Raw genomic sequence first — 15,144 nt, 5'->3', positions numbered from 1 at the left:
GCTGTAGGGGTGTCAACACGAGAGTGGCTCTCGCTCACGCTGGGGTCGATCGATGGTCGCAAGTCCTCAGAAAGTCGGGCGTCCACATCGCCATCGGCACGGAGCCCGTCTGTATTCCTGTCTGTCCTGACAGATCCAGACCAATCGACCATGGAGCGCAGCGACTCGACGAGAGCGTCCAACGCAACGCGCTGATGACGTACTCCTTTGGGAATCTCCGACTCGGGGGCTCGGCGTGTGGGACTATCTGCGCGACAGACAGAGGCGGTGGCAGAATGGGGCGAAGCTGCCACTCGCCGGGCGACGGCGTCTCGCGGCCTTCTCTTCATACTGCTGCTCCTGGCCGGGTGTGATGGGGACTGCTGCTGTCGAGTACTTGGACAAATCCTCAATGATGGTCTGGAAGAGATTGTCGACGTTGCCTTCGCAGTCGTAATTCAGATACACCTCAACAAGACCCCTCGAGTCGGCGCAGAACCTGTTGAGAATGGTGACGACCGTGGCCTTCTGTGAGGCCGGGGCGGTCCGCCTTGCCAGCAAGGCAAGATAGATCTCGTTCAAAAAGACGGCAATTTCGAGCTGATGAACTGTCAGTGCGGCGCAGGAGCACAGCGATGGAGGAGGGGACGCACCTTGAACTGCTCCCGCATGAACTTGAGCACGAGCCAGAAAATCTCGGCGCAGACATTAAAGATGCCATCGACCGAGCTAGCTCCGTTGCGGGTCACGCTCAGGCAGATGTAGTACTTGATCGCTTGTATGAAAGTCGTAACTTCGTCGGTCCGGGAATTCCTGATGGTACAGAGGGGGGAGGTGAAGACAGTAATGTTGTTGTTCATGAGGGTATGGATGAGGTGGAGGGAGATGAGCTTGGAGCGCATGGGCTGGCCGCGGACCTCGTACAGCTGCTCGGTAGGCAGGACCTTGGTGGACAGGTTGCAGAAGGATCGGAAGACGAGGTAGGCGTCGCGGATGTAGACCTCGTCCTCGGCTTCGAGCTCGTCGTAATTGTCCTCTTCCTTGGCCGACGACTGCGACTCGGTGCGCTCCATCTTGGCCGGCTTGATCTGGGTGACCATGGTAGGGCCTTCGCCGAGGGTCGAATCGTCAAAGCTCTTCCTCGTCTCGAGATCCTTCAGTGTCAGCTTGGCCTGCGTGGCCTGGGCATCGGGGGCCGGCGCCGGCACGGCGGCCACATCGCTGGCGACGTCGTTGGCGCTGTCCTCCTCCTCTGCCTCGGCACTCTTCTCTCCCGATCCGTTGACCGAGTTGGCTTGTTCGGCGGGGTCGAATGTGATGTTGCTGGAGCTGTTCTTCGTGTTGGCCAGGTTGAGGCGCGCCTCCTTCATGTGCAGTCGGGTCTTGACTCGCTCGAAGACGGTACCGACCATCTGCGTCAGAGTGCCCTGCGCCATCTGCTGGTTGGCAGTGCTCCGCGACAGGAGGAAGACGTTGTAGACCTGGCGCACCGCCTTCAGGAGGCCGGCGCCGTGGACGACGATCTTGTCGTTCAGGACGGCGGCCAGCAACGACTTGACAATCTGCAGCTGTATCTCGACGGGGGTCGTCTCGCCCTGGAAGCATCCGCAGATGGTATCGATGGCCCGCTCGATGAGGGGTGGTGGCTGCTCGCCGTCGGTCTCCTTTTCTCCCCTACCATCTTCGGAAGCGGCGGCGGCCGGGGGCGCGGAGAAGTGTGAATAGGAAATGAGTTTTCCGATGCAATCGAGGGCGCTCGTGATGAGATGGGTGTTGCCCGTCTTGGTGGCCTGGTGCAGAGGCGCAAAGACGACTTCGGGGTCGGGCAGCTGGGGGTCGGCTTCTTTGACGGCTTCGAGGGTCTTTTGCAGCGATTCGGAGAGCTGCTTGTGTCGCTGGGCCTCCTTGGATGCGGCGATGGCCTCCAAGGAGGCGACCAGAAACTTGACGGAGCTCATGAGGGAGCACTGGAGGATCAAGCGGCCATTCGTTCCGGGCGCGGGCAATGTCCAGCAAAGGAGCCTTTGATGTCGGGAGGTAGGTCAACGACGTGGGAGGGGCTCGCAGGAGGCGCAAACTTCTGGGAGCTGTGCTCGACTAGGGGTACCTAGGCTCGACTCGAGATGATGGGGGGCAGACGGAAAGGCCAGCGCAGTCGAGGAAGCTGCAGCGAGAGCTCTTCGTCTTCGAGGAACTCTGCTGTCGGAGATCAACAGATGAGATTGGTGGTGCGGATGTGTGTCCTGTCCTCGGACGAAACCCAAAATTAATTATTTGGATCAAGGCTGGACCCTGGCGTCTGCTGCTTGCTGCTTGCTGCTTGCTGGCTTGTGCAGGCTGACTGTGACGAGCCAGGCCACAGCTCAATGGGTTCGGGTCTTCCATATCGGATTCGAACACGACGCAAGAGTCCGTGCACCGAAGCAGCTCATCTTAGTCAGCCGAATAGGAGAAGTGGGCCAGCGGGACGCGTCAAGGTCAACCCAAGCAAGCGTAAGGCGTCAAAAGCGTGTACCGTAGCGATCATAGGCGCCAGGCTCGCCCGGCCAGCCGCGTCTAGTTTGGTCCACTCCAGGCTGCGGCTTGTCTTCCGACTCAACAATCGCCCCTGGCTCCATCCAGTGATTGGGCCATCCTTACAGTGTGACAGGCCCACAAACCACGATGACCTGTCTGTAAGTAGGTAGGATCTCGCTCTCGGTCAAATCAGCACCGGCCGGCCCAAGACGGGAACCACGCCCTGACGCCGCGCCCTGGAGTGACCGTGAGACCAATGAGAATAGCGAGGACTCCCTTCACCTCCATCGCCGAACGTCGGCCCCCTTCATGACGTCCGCTGACCGGGGCCGGCAGTCTGTCTGCGGGGGAAAGCTACAAAGCCCCTCCATGGACAGGACATGCTGACCCGGATTGCATCCCTACCTTCATCGTCTATTTCATCTACCACTGCCCGCCATGCAGGCCGCCAACAAGCTCAAGTCTGTCTTCACCAAGGGCGCCGGCGCCAGCTTGGGCGTCTGGCAGATGATTCCCAGTGCCAACGTCTCGCGTGCCCTCGCCAAGAGTCCCGGCGTCGACTGGGTCATGGTCGATTGCGAGCACGGCAACATTGACGGCACGCCGCACGATGCTCCCGCACACGGGTCACGTCGTCGCTGACAAGCTCACAGATCGGGCCATGCACGATGCCGTCCCTGCTATTGCCGCCGCCGGTGTCTCTCCCATTGTCAGAATTCCCGACATTCAGGCGTCCCTCGTGAAGCGTGTGTAGCTACCAGTTTTCCTTCACCAACCACCAACCCACAGGGTCCTGACTAACGATCACCCGCAGGCGCCCTTGATTGTGGCGCCCACGGCGTACGGCCGCCCCCTCTCGACTCCCAGACGCCGACTCTGCTGACACGACGACAGGTCCTCGTGCCCCTCCTGCGTACCGCCCAAGAGGCCAAAGATCTGGTCCAGGCCGCCAAGTTCCCGCCGTGGGGCCGCCGCGGCTTCGGCTCGCCCTTTGCCATGGAGCGCTTCACCCCGGCCCCCAGCATGACCGAGTACCTGCAGCAGGCCAACGGCAGCCTCCTGACCATGGTGCAGATTGAGACGCAAGAGGCCCTCGACGCCGTGGACGACATTGCCGCCGTCGAGGGCATCGATGTTCTTTTCGTGGGGCCCTTTGACCTAGGTACACACGCTTTTCCCTCCATGTGAAGAGCTCCTTGTCCTGACGAGAACGCAGCCAACAATATCGGCCACCCCGTCATCGACGGTGTCATGAAACCCGAGCTGCACGAGGCCATTGCGCGCGTCTTGGAGGCCACCCACAAGGCGGGCAAGAAGGCGGGCATCTTTTGCACGTCAGGCGAGCAGGGCAAGCAGTATGCCGAGCAAGGCTTCGACATGATCAGCGTGGCGACCGACTTTACCATTTTGCAGCATGCCGTGGCCGACGCCGTCAGCGTTGCGCGCGATGGGCCGAGGCCGGCCAAGGGCACGTCGTACTGACGTGGTGCTCTTCGAGAAGAAAGACACCGCTATGTACCACGCCGTGCGTATAGTCTCTGTAGACGAAAGCGCATACAGTATTTCGATGCGTTGCTCCAAGGTGTGATGCTTCTTGATCCTCTGCGTTTGAATTCCGCATCACTGTCCTCTGCAAACATTTCCAATGCGGCAGGATTCTCAGGGGAGAAGTGATTTGCAGAGCTGCATTACTTGCGTAAAGCGAATACTCCTTGAAGAAGCTGCACCCTCCTTTTGGCTGAGGCGAACCTTCGACCGTGCTGAAGAAATGGCATTTGCATGATGTATGATTCGCAGTATACAGAAGGCATGCTAGTGCTCCCACGTTCACTCACTGCTCTGAGGACTATTAACTGGTCTGAAGAATAAATGCTGGGATCGAATCCATTCCTGAATGAATTTGAAGTTTTCAACAACCACCACAACGATACCTTCACCAAAAATAGACGCCCTCCCGGAAGTCAAAGAATCGCATCGGACATCGAGCTGTTTGCCGTCACAGTCACGAGGCCCATCGTCCGGAGCAGGTTCATGGAATGGCCTCGTTTTCTATCTACCTAAGGTAAATAGGTAGGTAGGCAGGTAGGTAGCTGTGGCAGGCGCTGTGGTGAAATACAAGACCGTCGTACAAGAAAAGAAGGATTGGCTCCGAATTGATCCGAAGTGGAGCCTACCGCCCTGCAGCTTCCGTGAATTTGTCGGGGTGCGCTAAGGCCGAAAAAGGCATAGCGCCTCAAGCTCCGTTCCCATCGGACGCCGGTGCGAGCTCAACGCAAAAAACTGCCAGCCCCAACTTCACCCTTGGCCTCGCCTTCTGTTTCCGAGCCCATCGCCTCGAAATATCCCGCGTCGCTTCTTCTCCTCCCATCTCCCTTCCCCCCCCATCCGCCCTCTTCAGTCTGACCTTCAATTGCTGTCGGTCAATTTGTCCGGAGCCATTCTGACTCTCTTTCTTGGGGTTTGATCCAGCATCCTCCGTCACCCCTCAGCTCTCGCTCTGTCTCCTCCTTCCGGGTGATCCTTACCCCATCACCAGAACCATCAACACGACGACCACAAATCCGACACAATGATCTCCACCGTTCTGCGAAGGCGTGTCCTGCCTCAGGGCCTGCGCACCAGCCTCTCCACCCACATCATCCGCTGCTATGCCTCGTACCCGCCGCACACCGTCATCAAGATGCCCGCCCTGTCACCCACCATGACCGCTGGCGGTATCGGCGCCTGGCAGAAGAAGGCCGGCGATTCCATCGCGCCCGGCGATGTCCTGGTCGAGATTGAGACGGACAAGGCCCAGATGGACTTTGAGTTCCAGGAGGAGGGTGTTATTGCCAAGACCCTCAAGGAGAGCGGCGAGAAGGATGTTCCCGTCGGCAGCGTAAGCCTCCCATTTTCCCCTATGCCCATGCACTGTCATGCAGCCTCGCGCGTTCCAAGCTAACAAGTCAGCCCATCGCCGTCCTTGTCGAGGAGGGCACCGATGTTAGCGCCTTCGAAGGGTTCTCCGCCGCCGACGCTGGTGGTGATGCCCCGGCGCCCGCCCCCAAGAAGGAGGAGAAGTCCGAGTCTTCCTCCTCTGCCTCCGAATCCGCCCCCACGCCCGCGCCCGAACCCGAGGACAACGGTCCCGCCGGCAAGCTCGAGCCCGCCATCAACCGTGAGCCCAACGCCTCCATTGGTGCCGTCCGCCTCGCCCGCGAGAAGGGCGTCAAGGTCGCCGACATCAAGGGCACCGGCAAGGGTGGCCAGATCACCGAGGAGGACGTCAAGAAGGCCGCCTCCTCGCCTGCCGCCGCTTCCAGCTCCGCCTCGGCCGCCTACGAGGACATCCCCATCAGCGGCATGCGCAAGACCATTGCCAACCGCCTGCAGGAGTCTGTCCAGACGAACCCCCACTTCTTCGTCACGAGCTCCATCTCCGTGTCCAAGCTCCTGAAGCTGCGCCAGGCCTCAACGCCTCGAGCGAGGGCAAGTACAAGCTGTCCGTCAACGACTTCCTCATCAAGGCCATCGCCGTCGCCTCCAAGAAGGTGCCCCAGGCAACTCGAGCTGGCGCGGCGACGTCATCCGCCAGTCCTCGACCGTCGACGTCTCCGTCGCCGTCTCGACGCCCACCGGCCTCATCACCCCCATTGTCACGGGCGTCGAGGCCCGCGGCCTCGAGTCCATCTCCTCCCAGGTCAAGCAGCTCGCCAAGCTCGCCCGCGACGGCAAGCTCAAGCCTGAGCAGTACCAGGGTGGCACCATCTCCATCTCCAACATGGGCATGAACCCCGCCGTCGACAACTTCACCGCCATCATCAACCCCCCTCAGTCCACCATCCTCGCCATCGGCACCACCCAGAAGGTCGCTGTCCCCGTCGAGAACGAGGACGGTACCACCGGCTTCGAGTGGGACGAGCAGCTCAAGGTCACCGGCAGCTTCGACCACAAGGTCGTCGACGGTGCCATTGGCGCCGAGTGGCTCAAGGAGTTCAAGAAGGTCCTCGAGAACCCCCTGCAGCTGCTGCTGTAAGGTGCTTTCGAAGCGAGATGGACAGAACAGTGTGGAGGGGAATTGGAGAGCCTCCGGCGCGAGGTGGCAAAGACCCATCGGGCCGTCTCCCGCCTTTTTGAGATGATGTGAAATATACAAAAGGTGTACGGCGGGTCGGAGGGCACAGAAAGAGAATGTGTATGTGGGAAAGAGAAGTGAATTGAGGGTTGTGAGAGAGAGAGGGGCCCGGCGCTTGCATGTCTTATCGAGAAACGGCTTGCTTGGCTCGGCTCAGTGGATAGAAGGTTTGCGCACCGCCGTAGCCTGCGTCCCGTGTACAGTGATCTCTGGTTAATGCTGCGGTTTGCTCTGCGGAAAAAAAGAGGTTTTCTGTCTTGTACATTGGTGTTCCCTCCCCCGTTTCCCCTTTACCTAGAATACAAGCAGAGGCCGTTCCGTTGCAATCAATCTTGTCTTTTATCTGAATGTGCTGGCTGCGTTCGATGTACGTGTTTTCGCTTCTGGATGTCTTCCAAGCTTGACTGCTATGCCATCAGTGACGCACAGGGCGTCGATACTAGAGTATGGTCCACTTACGGCCACCCTCAACACCATGCTTTCATGACAGAAAATGCCATCAAACCGTGCGATTTCGTTGAAAGATCATGTTTCAGGTACGTGAACATCTGAAAGACCCAGAAACGCTCTCATCCCGCTTCGCCACTCCGTCCCTCAGTCCTTCGCATAAGGGTCATCTTCCCACAACGACAGTGCGCCCAGGAAAAGCTCCTCCAGCGGCTTCCCCTGCACTATTCCCAGCGCCTTCACCCCGCTGCACAGGAAACTCACAGTGTCATGACGTTACCTGCCGCAACACAGGCAGCACCCGCCGGGCTCACTTCCACTGTTCGATATACCGAAACCGTTGTATCCCAACCGACGACGTCGCCGGACGGGCACGCGCAGAGCCTAGCACCAGGCAGAGCACCCCGCAGCATCCCTTGCGGCAACGTCTGTGAGTGCGGCCGGGCTATGACGGGTATCGGGGTCCTCTTCCTTGCACATGACAGCGCTAGAAGAGGGGGAGGGGAGGACCTGGCGTATGGCCTGGGTGAGCGCGCTTTTTCAGACGAGGAGCTGCAGGGCTGGGACGTAGGGCGGTGCGTGAGGTGACTCGGCGTTGTGTTGGCGAGGGGCGTTTCGAGAGGCAGCGAGAGTGGCGTCAGTTGCATGTAGCCGGCTGAGCGTGAGATGGCAGTGAATTTGTGATCTCCTTGTCTGTCGAAACTGCTGCCGAGCAGGAAATGGAGATCCCAGACACGCTTTTGCACCTCCGCCTCGTGATGGCACAACAGACAAAGTGTGGCCAAGGTGTTGACGTCAGCTCCTAGATCGAATGAGCTTTGCGCTACAGACTTCGTCATGCTGGTGCGGCCATGGCATGAATACTTGCAAGCAGAGACACGTGGGATGGTACGGGAACGAGGAGCTTGGGACGTCGATCAATCGCGTCGTCGATGCTCGTGTCTGCTCAACAGAAGCTGTGTCGTGTCCCGCTTCTACGACAGCACGACACCAGATACGCGAGCGAGATATACTTCCAGCAGTGTCATCTTTGTCGGACACGGTTTGCAGAGCTGTCATGTGAAATGGGACAAACGTCATAACCTCTAATGCCAGGACTGATCTCCGCAAACCGTTCTTAACTTATGTTCATGCCGAATTGTGACAAGTGCCTGTTATGATAACGTCTGGTAGACTTGTTTGCGACGATCGTGGTTCATCCGTCCTGCTGGCAAGGGTTTGAACTGGCCATTCGGCTCATCAGGCTGAGCTGCTTCGCTTCCGTGATGGCAGTGTCGAATTACGTACTCACATGGTATACGACTGAATCTGTATTTTTTAGTTCGTCCCGTTTGACTGTACAATATATCTTGAACATAACCTAAGCAATCCTCTAATTATCAACCACTAGGCGTGGCTATCCCTCCAGATTTTGCCACAGGGGCGAAGACCATGTCCGCTCATTTGGATAAAAGCCCAAGAGGAGGAAGAAATGTGGCGGGCCCGAGGCCGATCAAGTCTCATATAGAGTCCCAGGAACATTGGAATCATGACCAGCACTGCGCCCCTTGCGTTATGAGAACGTCAGCATAGCTGCCTCCACTCTAGTGCTGGCGTCGGACTCTTGACGGCAAGAAACAATCTTGAGCACGTACTAGCTGCCCTTACATGCAATAAGCAGAAACAAAAACATAGCTGCCGAGAATGATCGCAAAAATTCATCATTCTGCACTGATGTCAAACATTTCTAAGAGTTTCCACGGGGCAAGTGGGTGGCTGTTGTAGCCTGCCTGGTGCGTGGTACGAGCATGGAGGCTCTCTCGGTGGGCGTTGTGAAAAAGAACAACTCCAACGGGGCAGTATGGACCCTGTGGCGTGATAGCACCCGAATGGCTTGATGATACAGGCCAGAGCTGAATACTGACTGCATGAGCGCATGCCATGAAGTAGCAAGAGTAACCTCCCGCACCGTCATGGCATCACAGCGCTGTGTAACCGTAGCAGTCAGGCACAACAATTGCATGACGAGTGCTGTGATTCAGGCCTAGGGTCACCTGAACCCCGAAGAACTGGGACCTTTAGGTTAAGGCACATAATGGCGGATACTTCGCGCACCCTCCGACTTCCACACCAGTCAAAGAGTGGTCCCTATAGTCTTGAAAACACGATAGGCTTGTTTTGGCATTTAGCCCACTACGCTTTCTATGAAAATTCGCAAGTCTTCGGCCTCCTCTTCGACAGTCCGATCAGGCAAGCGCTGGAGGGCGGCTCGCAGCTCATCATCACCCCGCAGGGCAACCGACAAGATCTCCCTCAATGTCTGCACAATAATCTGGCTGCTGCTGCCCCCCTCCTTCGCCCTGACTCTCAACAGGCTGATCAGTGTCTCGAAAAAGTCTATCAGACTGAGGTGCATGAGAAGGTCGCTCTTGTCGACCATTCTCAACGCCACAAACTGCAGCAGGCCGCTTTGCCTGGCCTCGGCTTCGGGGTCGATGCCTCCCATGAGCTCGTCGTCACTGGGCTTCGGAGGCGGCTGGGTAACGAGGTCAAAGTCGCGTAGTGCCAGCCGGGGCAAAAGTCGAAGGAGCCTTCCCTGTGCCAGGGATGTCTGGCGTTCGTCGAGAACCTCGCCAGAGATGTCCCGCCCCTGAGGCAGGGCTACGAGTAGATTGTAAAGGTCCACATCGTGAGTGAGTCGATGCCAAAGAACGCCCTCGCCGCGGGGCTTATGGATGTCCGCCAGCTCGTTGTTTCCGTGGTCGCCATTTGTGGACCCATTTGTCCAAGGCACGCCGTTGACCGTGATGGCCTCTCTTGGTATGCGCAGCGGTGGTGACTGGGAGTCAATCTCCAGCAAGTCACCGAGGACGCGCGTGCCCCGTTCACCCACTTCGACTTGTGGCGCAGACAGCCATCGCCGTATGAAATGCTCGAGGAGTCTCGGCATCGAAGCTAGGATGGCGATATCGGCAGGCGTTGTGGCCTTGTGCAGGACGGCCATGGCGAGCAGGTTGGCGGAAGGTGCGGGTGAGTCGAAGGCTGTGATGAGGGCCGTCTCGTCGGCTAGGGAGAGTGTTTGGGTGAAGGAAACATGACGCAGCAGTCGGATGGACAGGGAGACGGGAACAGCCGGATCCTTTCGTGTCGTGAGAAGAATGGTCGTAAGCTTGGGGAGGAGGGTTGGCAGGAGTGGTGGGACGTTGGATTCTAGCAGCAGTCAGTTGGCAACCCTTGGGCATGAATAGGGCACCGTCTATGGGGGCGTACCAGTAAGCTGCAGCTCGACATCGTCAAACAACTTTGGCTTGAAGTCGGCGTCAGGGTCTTGGATAGCTTCGTCGAGGTGGGCAGAGAGCTGATCGAGGCCGGCGATGGGCACATTGCCGTCGACGAACGACGGCACGATGTTACCTGACATGTTGATGAAATGTAGGCCCAGAAGGCCCTCGCGCAGGAGATAAATGAGATGAAAGGTGTCGGAGATGAGTATGCGTGAAGACTGATCGCCACAATCAGGAAGGCAGCGAATATAACGACGGCAGTCAAGGCAGAAGTGGTACGTCGTGGGGATGCCTGAAGCTGATGTCAATAGGTACCTACCTGGTAGGTGGGGGAAGGTCGTCAAATGGAGGGGAGCAGCAGCAGCAGCAGCAACAGTAGCAGCAAGGGTCCAGCGCGTGGTCGACAGGCACCCTTCAGCAGGCGCTAGTGGCCCAAGCTCCTGCCCTGCAACTGCTGCAAGACATGGACATGGTGTGGGGCTGCCATCGCCCATCGTCCTTGCCCATCGTTCATCGTCCCCGACCGCGCGCGGAATTTACCCCGCTAAAAAATAAGTCATCTTCGAAGGCTCATCGCCTGCCATATTCTACAGATCAGAGAGACCATTGCGTCCTCGATACTACGCCACGCCTTCCGACCCCTCCCGCACGCTCAAACCCTTCAATACAGCATCACCAAGATAATTGACACAACCTCATGTCCCGCGGCGGAGGCAGAGGCGGCGGTCGCGGCGGCCGAGGTGGACGTCGCGGCGGCGGCGGCCCCCAACTTCCCTGGGAAGGCGAAGACGTCGACGCTCGTCCCTCCGAGCTTTTCCCTGTTCGTTAATTCCCTCTTTGCTGCCAATGGGCCGTATATTCGAGTAGTTGTGCTAACAGAAGACAGGCCTACTCCGTCCCCGAGGCGAAACCTCTGACATCCCAAGAAACCCGTTCCGTCGCAGCCTTCCTCCTCCTCCGCCACCAGATCCACGACGGGCCCCTTTACACGACACGCAAGCTCTACACAGCCGCCGACTCGGCTTTCTCCTCGTCCCACAAACACTACGGCCAGGCCCAGCTCAACGCCAAATACGCTGCCGGCGGCGGCGGCGCCCGCACAAAGGCCAACCAGGACCCCTTCACCGCCGTGCCGACCTACGCCCAGCGCTTCGTCCGCGCCGAGCGCACGCTCCCCGACTTTGGCGCGCGGCCCTACTGTCCCGAGTTCGTGCCCAAGGAGCTGCACGCCACGTTTGAGGGCGCCGATGGGCCCGGCGGAGGCGGCGGCGGCGGCAGGAAGAGGAAGCGCGGGTTCCAGCTGTCGTCTATACGGGCGCTGCCCACGGCAGAGGATGTCTTTGGCATTACGCTGCCCGAGGACGAGTGGGACGAAGAGGCCGGCGGAGAGGACGCGACGAAGAGGAGACTGGAGGCGCTGAACAGGATGGGGCGGGAGCCCGAAGGCGAGGAGGCCGAGATGGGCGAGGACGACGAGGCGGAAGAGGAGGAGCAGGATGAGGAGTACGACGATGAGGATGCCGGCGATTACAATGCCGAAGAGTACTTTGAAAACGGCGATGACATGGATGACGACGGCGGCGATGACGACCAGGGCGGGGACGCCTACTGATTGATCGCTACACACACAGTATGACCATTGCCCGCAAGGGACATGTGCAACGTGGATACTGGAGGGAAAGGGGGCGTTTGACCGTCAACCGGGGTTGGTTGGCGCGGACTCACTGAGCCAGGTGGCTTCTAGATACCCTGCTATATGAATGAAAGCATATTTCTGTCATGTGTATGCCCCTGATCAACGTACACGTGTGTGCCATATCAGCCAACGTTCATGCCTTACACAGGGTATCTATGGCCTATTTGCCCCTCTGAACATCAAAATCATTTCACTTGCTATGCATCCCTAGCGATGCCCCGAAACGCCAAACCAAGTCCAACCCTGCCCTTGACCGTGCCTCTGCCGCAGACCTTTCTCGTGTCCAGCTCCAGCAGGCTGTCTCGCCTGCATTGAATCCAACTCAGTCGAGACAAGCCGCACTGCAACAGTGCAATGAAAATGCACCGGGGCCACGAGCCAAGATCCAACGCCACCCGTACCCCAGAGCCAGCGTTCCACTTTCACTTGCGCGAAGGCACCGTGCGCAGCTGAAGTTCCGTCAACTTCTCACGCGACTCAACGATCAGGCCAGCCGCGCGGACAATCTCGTCGCCCAGCGCCTTGACCGTATCGAGGAGCTCGACGGCGAACCCAAAGCCGGCAAAGTGAGGCGCTCCGTCGCGCAGGGCGCGCATCCGCTCGTAGAGACCGTTCTCGACACCGGGCATGTGCTGCTCCATCTCCTTAACCTTCTGGACCTGGAACTGGTGCATCTGGTTGAGACGGTCGGCCTCGTTCGAGAAGAGCGTGATGCAGTCCTCGAGAGCGGGCTCCTCTTCCTTGTCCTTGGATTTGGCGGCCGGCTTGTTCGCCGTCAGCCAGGTCGTGTGGTAGTGAGCAGGCAGCTTGAGCTGCTCGGCGCCGGCAAAAGCGGCCTTGGCAATGTCGGCGTCGGACTTGACCACCTCCTTGAGCTGCGCTGTCATCTTGACGTCGTCTTCGAGGGTCGTCTTGACGCCGTCGAATTTGCGCGTCAGCCACTCGACATCGTGGGTCAGGCGCGCCAGGTCGCCTTCGTGAGCCGTCATGAACGACTTAATCTGGCCGGCCTGGCTCATGTACTGTTGGATAATGTTGTCGCACGTCTCAATCTCGCGTTGCAGTTCGGGGTGAGATCGTTAAACTTGGTCGTGCCCTTGACGTTGCGAGTCGATGCGCACACCTGAAATGGCGCCCTGGTTCGTCGACTGGCCCATCGTGAGGCCGGCGCCGGTCGACTGCTGGGCGGGAGCAGCGGTGGAGCCCCCGCTGGAGCGAGTTAGTGGGAGAAGACAGGAAATGGGCGAGATGGGACGTACAAGAGCCCGGCCGGCTTTTGCTGGGTTGTAGAACTGAAAAGACCACCACTCTGCTGCTGCGGTTGTTGCTGCTGCTGCTGCTGAGTGTTCAGTGCCGTCGAGGCACCGAACAATCCACCTCCAGCCTGCTGTTGGTTGTTTTGAGTCGTCGAGGCACCAAATAATCCTCCACCAGTCGACTGCTGCTGCTGCTGCTGCTGGGGTTGACCGAGAGTAGATCCACCAAAGAGACCACCGCCACCTGTTGAGCCCTGCTGCTGCGTTTGCTGATTGCTAGCCGTGTTGCCAAAGAGGCCGCCGCTGGCCGGCTGCTGTTGGGACTGGGTGTTTGCGCCGCCACCAAAAAGGCCACCGCTGGCTGGCTGCTGGGCTGTGGTTGAGCTCTGCGTGTTGCCGAAGAGACCCCCACCACTGCTGCAAAGAGGACGACCACGTTAGACAGAGGCCTTGCTAGCTGTCGTCTGCAGGAGAATCGCAGAGCACGACAATAATCTCAGGAACGTACCTCGGAGTGTTGAGCGTGAGCCCTGCTGGTTTGTTGGCGGCGAACATTTCGACTACGCAAAGTAAGACACGGTTCCCGGTCTAGGATCAAGATCCTTCAATCGCGTACCTTGCGGTGCTGGAAGTCTTTGGCTGTTGTTCTTGGTTGAGGCCCTCGCAGGATGGCTACGCTTGAGAGGGAATGTAGGCGCGACGAGTCTAGGCACAAACGTGAAGTCGAGCTTTGGTGTGCTTGGAATCTGATTGGCTGAATTGGAGTGAGAGCTTCGATTCGGTGGGCCTCCGGTGGCAGGGGCTCCACCGAGGGACGCCAAGTGCCTCCCGACCATCCCCGACGTTGTGCCGTTCGGTGTGCTTCGGTGTAGAGACAGCTTGGAGCTTGGGATCAACTTCGGTTGTTGTCCCTGGTCGTTGTGGATTGAAGCACCCAGTCCTCCTCCAAAGCCGGGTTCCATCATAGCGACGTCGCCCTCTGCATCCATAGGGTCCCGCCGTACTGAACGCACTCTACCCGAATTCGAAGCCATATCGCAAAGAAGGCGCAATGGACGTTGACGACGACGAGGATTTCTACTCGCCCGAGCCTACAGAGGCGACGGAAAAGGCGACAAAGACGGAAGCTTCAGCGTCGCCGACACCAGTTCCCAAGGAGGAGCCGAAGACGGAGCTGGAGGAAGGCGAGGAGGAAGATGAAGGTGGTGCAATGGATGAGGACGACAGTGATTCAGTCAGTTCCTTCCGCCTTGAACTACATCACTGGAGCCTCCGCTGACCCTCTGTCGTAGGACATCGACATCATCACGGAGCGCAAAGACGGCACAAAAGCTGCCCCACCAACGTATGCCCCGCGGACGTTGTGCGTGCATCTTGAACCTTCCAATACTGACGTGACGCGCGCACCAGACAATCGAGGTACAGCGACATTCGCAACATCCCTCAAAGGACCGCTTCTAGCGACATCGCCGTCAAACCAGCAGCCCCGGCTGCATCCTCGTCCAAGTCCCCCGCACCCAAGTTCGAGTCTCCTGCAGTCGCTCTGGCTGTGCCCAGTGCCGACAAGGTCGCCGCCGCCGCATCAAGTTCGAAGATCGACGTCAACGGCAATCCCATCCATGCAGGCTCGGGCAAGCATATTACGGCAGTCAACATTGACGAGGGTATGTTGGCGCTTGTAACCACGCCTCACACGGCACATGGCTAATGGACAAACAGACCTCGGCGATAACGAAAAGCCATGGCGCAAGCCTGGTACCGACATCAGCGACTACTTCAACTATGGCTTCGATGAGTTCACATGGGCATTATATGCCGCCAAGCAGGAGACCATCCGCGGCGAGTTCAGCGGCGACCTCATGATGGCGGGCA

The 15,144-nt window shown here is 58.7% G+C and overlaps 7 protein-coding genes across 7 annotated transcripts in view; 4 read left to right on the top strand and 3 right to left on the bottom strand.

Moving 5' to 3' along the window:
* Positions 1-1,937, bottom strand: part of VDBG_08501 (transport protein SEC7) — a gene marked incomplete at both ends in the record, with an annotated part of 5,659 nt that extends 3,722 nt beyond the window's left edge. The window contains 2 exons of the mRNA XM_003001410.1: positions 245-579; positions 633-1,937. Of these exons, the coding sequence (XP_003001456.1) occupies positions 245-579; positions 633-1,937 (1,640 nt within the window). The remainder of the gene's footprint in view (positions 1-244; positions 580-632) is intronic.
* Positions 1,938-2,934: 997 nt separating this feature from the next.
* On the top strand, positions 2,935-3,978 carry VDBG_08500 (2,4-dihydroxyhept-2-ene-1,7-dioic acid aldolase; the record flags this gene model as incomplete). The annotated part of the gene is made up of 4 exons (XM_003001409.1): positions 2,935-3,028; positions 3,150-3,242; positions 3,311-3,630; positions 3,706-3,978. 4 exons carry the CDS (start codon positions 2,935-2,937, stop codon positions 3,976-3,978), a joined length of 780 nt encoding a protein of 259 aa, XP_003001455.1.
* Positions 3,979-5,065: 1,087 nt separating this feature from the next.
* VDBG_08499 (pyruvate dehydrogenase protein X component) lies at positions 5,066-6,511 on the top strand (the record flags this gene model as incomplete). Its single annotated transcript, XM_003001408.1, has 3 exons — positions 5,066-5,318; positions 5,357-5,870; positions 5,944-6,511. 3 exons carry the CDS (start codon positions 5,066-5,068, stop codon positions 6,509-6,511), a joined length of 1,335 nt encoding a protein of 444 aa, XP_003001454.1.
* A 2,710-nt stretch (positions 6,512-9,221) lies between these two features.
* VDBG_08498 (conserved hypothetical protein) lies at positions 9,222-10,597 on the bottom strand (the record flags this gene model as incomplete). Its single annotated transcript, XM_003001407.1, has 2 exons — positions 9,222-10,246; positions 10,307-10,597. 2 exons carry the CDS (start codon positions 10,455-10,457, stop codon positions 9,222-9,224), a joined length of 1,176 nt encoding a protein of 391 aa, XP_003001453.1.
* Positions 10,598-11,017: 420 nt separating this feature from the next.
* Positions 11,018-11,932, top strand: VDBG_08497 (conserved hypothetical protein; the record flags this gene model as incomplete). The annotated part of the gene is made up of 2 exons (XM_003001406.1): positions 11,018-11,140; positions 11,207-11,932. 2 exons carry the CDS (start codon positions 11,018-11,020, stop codon positions 11,930-11,932), a joined length of 849 nt encoding a protein of 282 aa, XP_003001452.1.
* A 506-nt stretch (positions 11,933-12,438) lies between these two features.
* VDBG_08496 (conserved hypothetical protein) lies at positions 12,439-13,827 on the bottom strand (the record flags this gene model as incomplete). Its single annotated transcript, XM_003001405.1, has 4 exons — positions 12,439-13,068; positions 13,102-13,225; positions 13,276-13,689; positions 13,781-13,827. 4 exons carry the CDS (start codon positions 13,825-13,827, stop codon positions 12,439-12,441), a joined length of 1,215 nt encoding a protein of 404 aa, XP_003001451.1.
* Positions 13,828-14,323: 496 nt separating this feature from the next.
* Positions 14,324-14,980, top strand: VDBG_08495 (pre-mRNA polyadenylation factor FIP1; the record flags this gene model as incomplete). Its single annotated transcript, XM_003001404.1, has 3 exons — positions 14,324-14,506; positions 14,565-14,635; positions 14,683-14,980. The coding sequence occupies 3 exons, from the start codon at positions 14,324-14,326 to the stop codon at positions 14,978-14,980; spliced, it is 552 nt and encodes a 183-aa protein (XP_003001450.1).
* Positions 14,981-15,144: the final 164 nt, after the last annotated feature.

Source organism: Verticillium alfalfae, genomic scaffold (assembly GCF_000150825.1).
Source record: "Verticillium alfalfae VaMs.102 supercont1.12 genomic scaffold, whole genome shotgun sequence".
In the NCBI taxonomy this organism is placed as follows: domain Eukaryota; kingdom Fungi; phylum Ascomycota; class Sordariomycetes; order Glomerellales; family Plectosphaerellaceae; genus Verticillium; species Verticillium alfalfae.
Note: the sequence above shows the minus strand (reverse complement) of the source record. Positions and strands in the feature narration are given on the sequence as shown.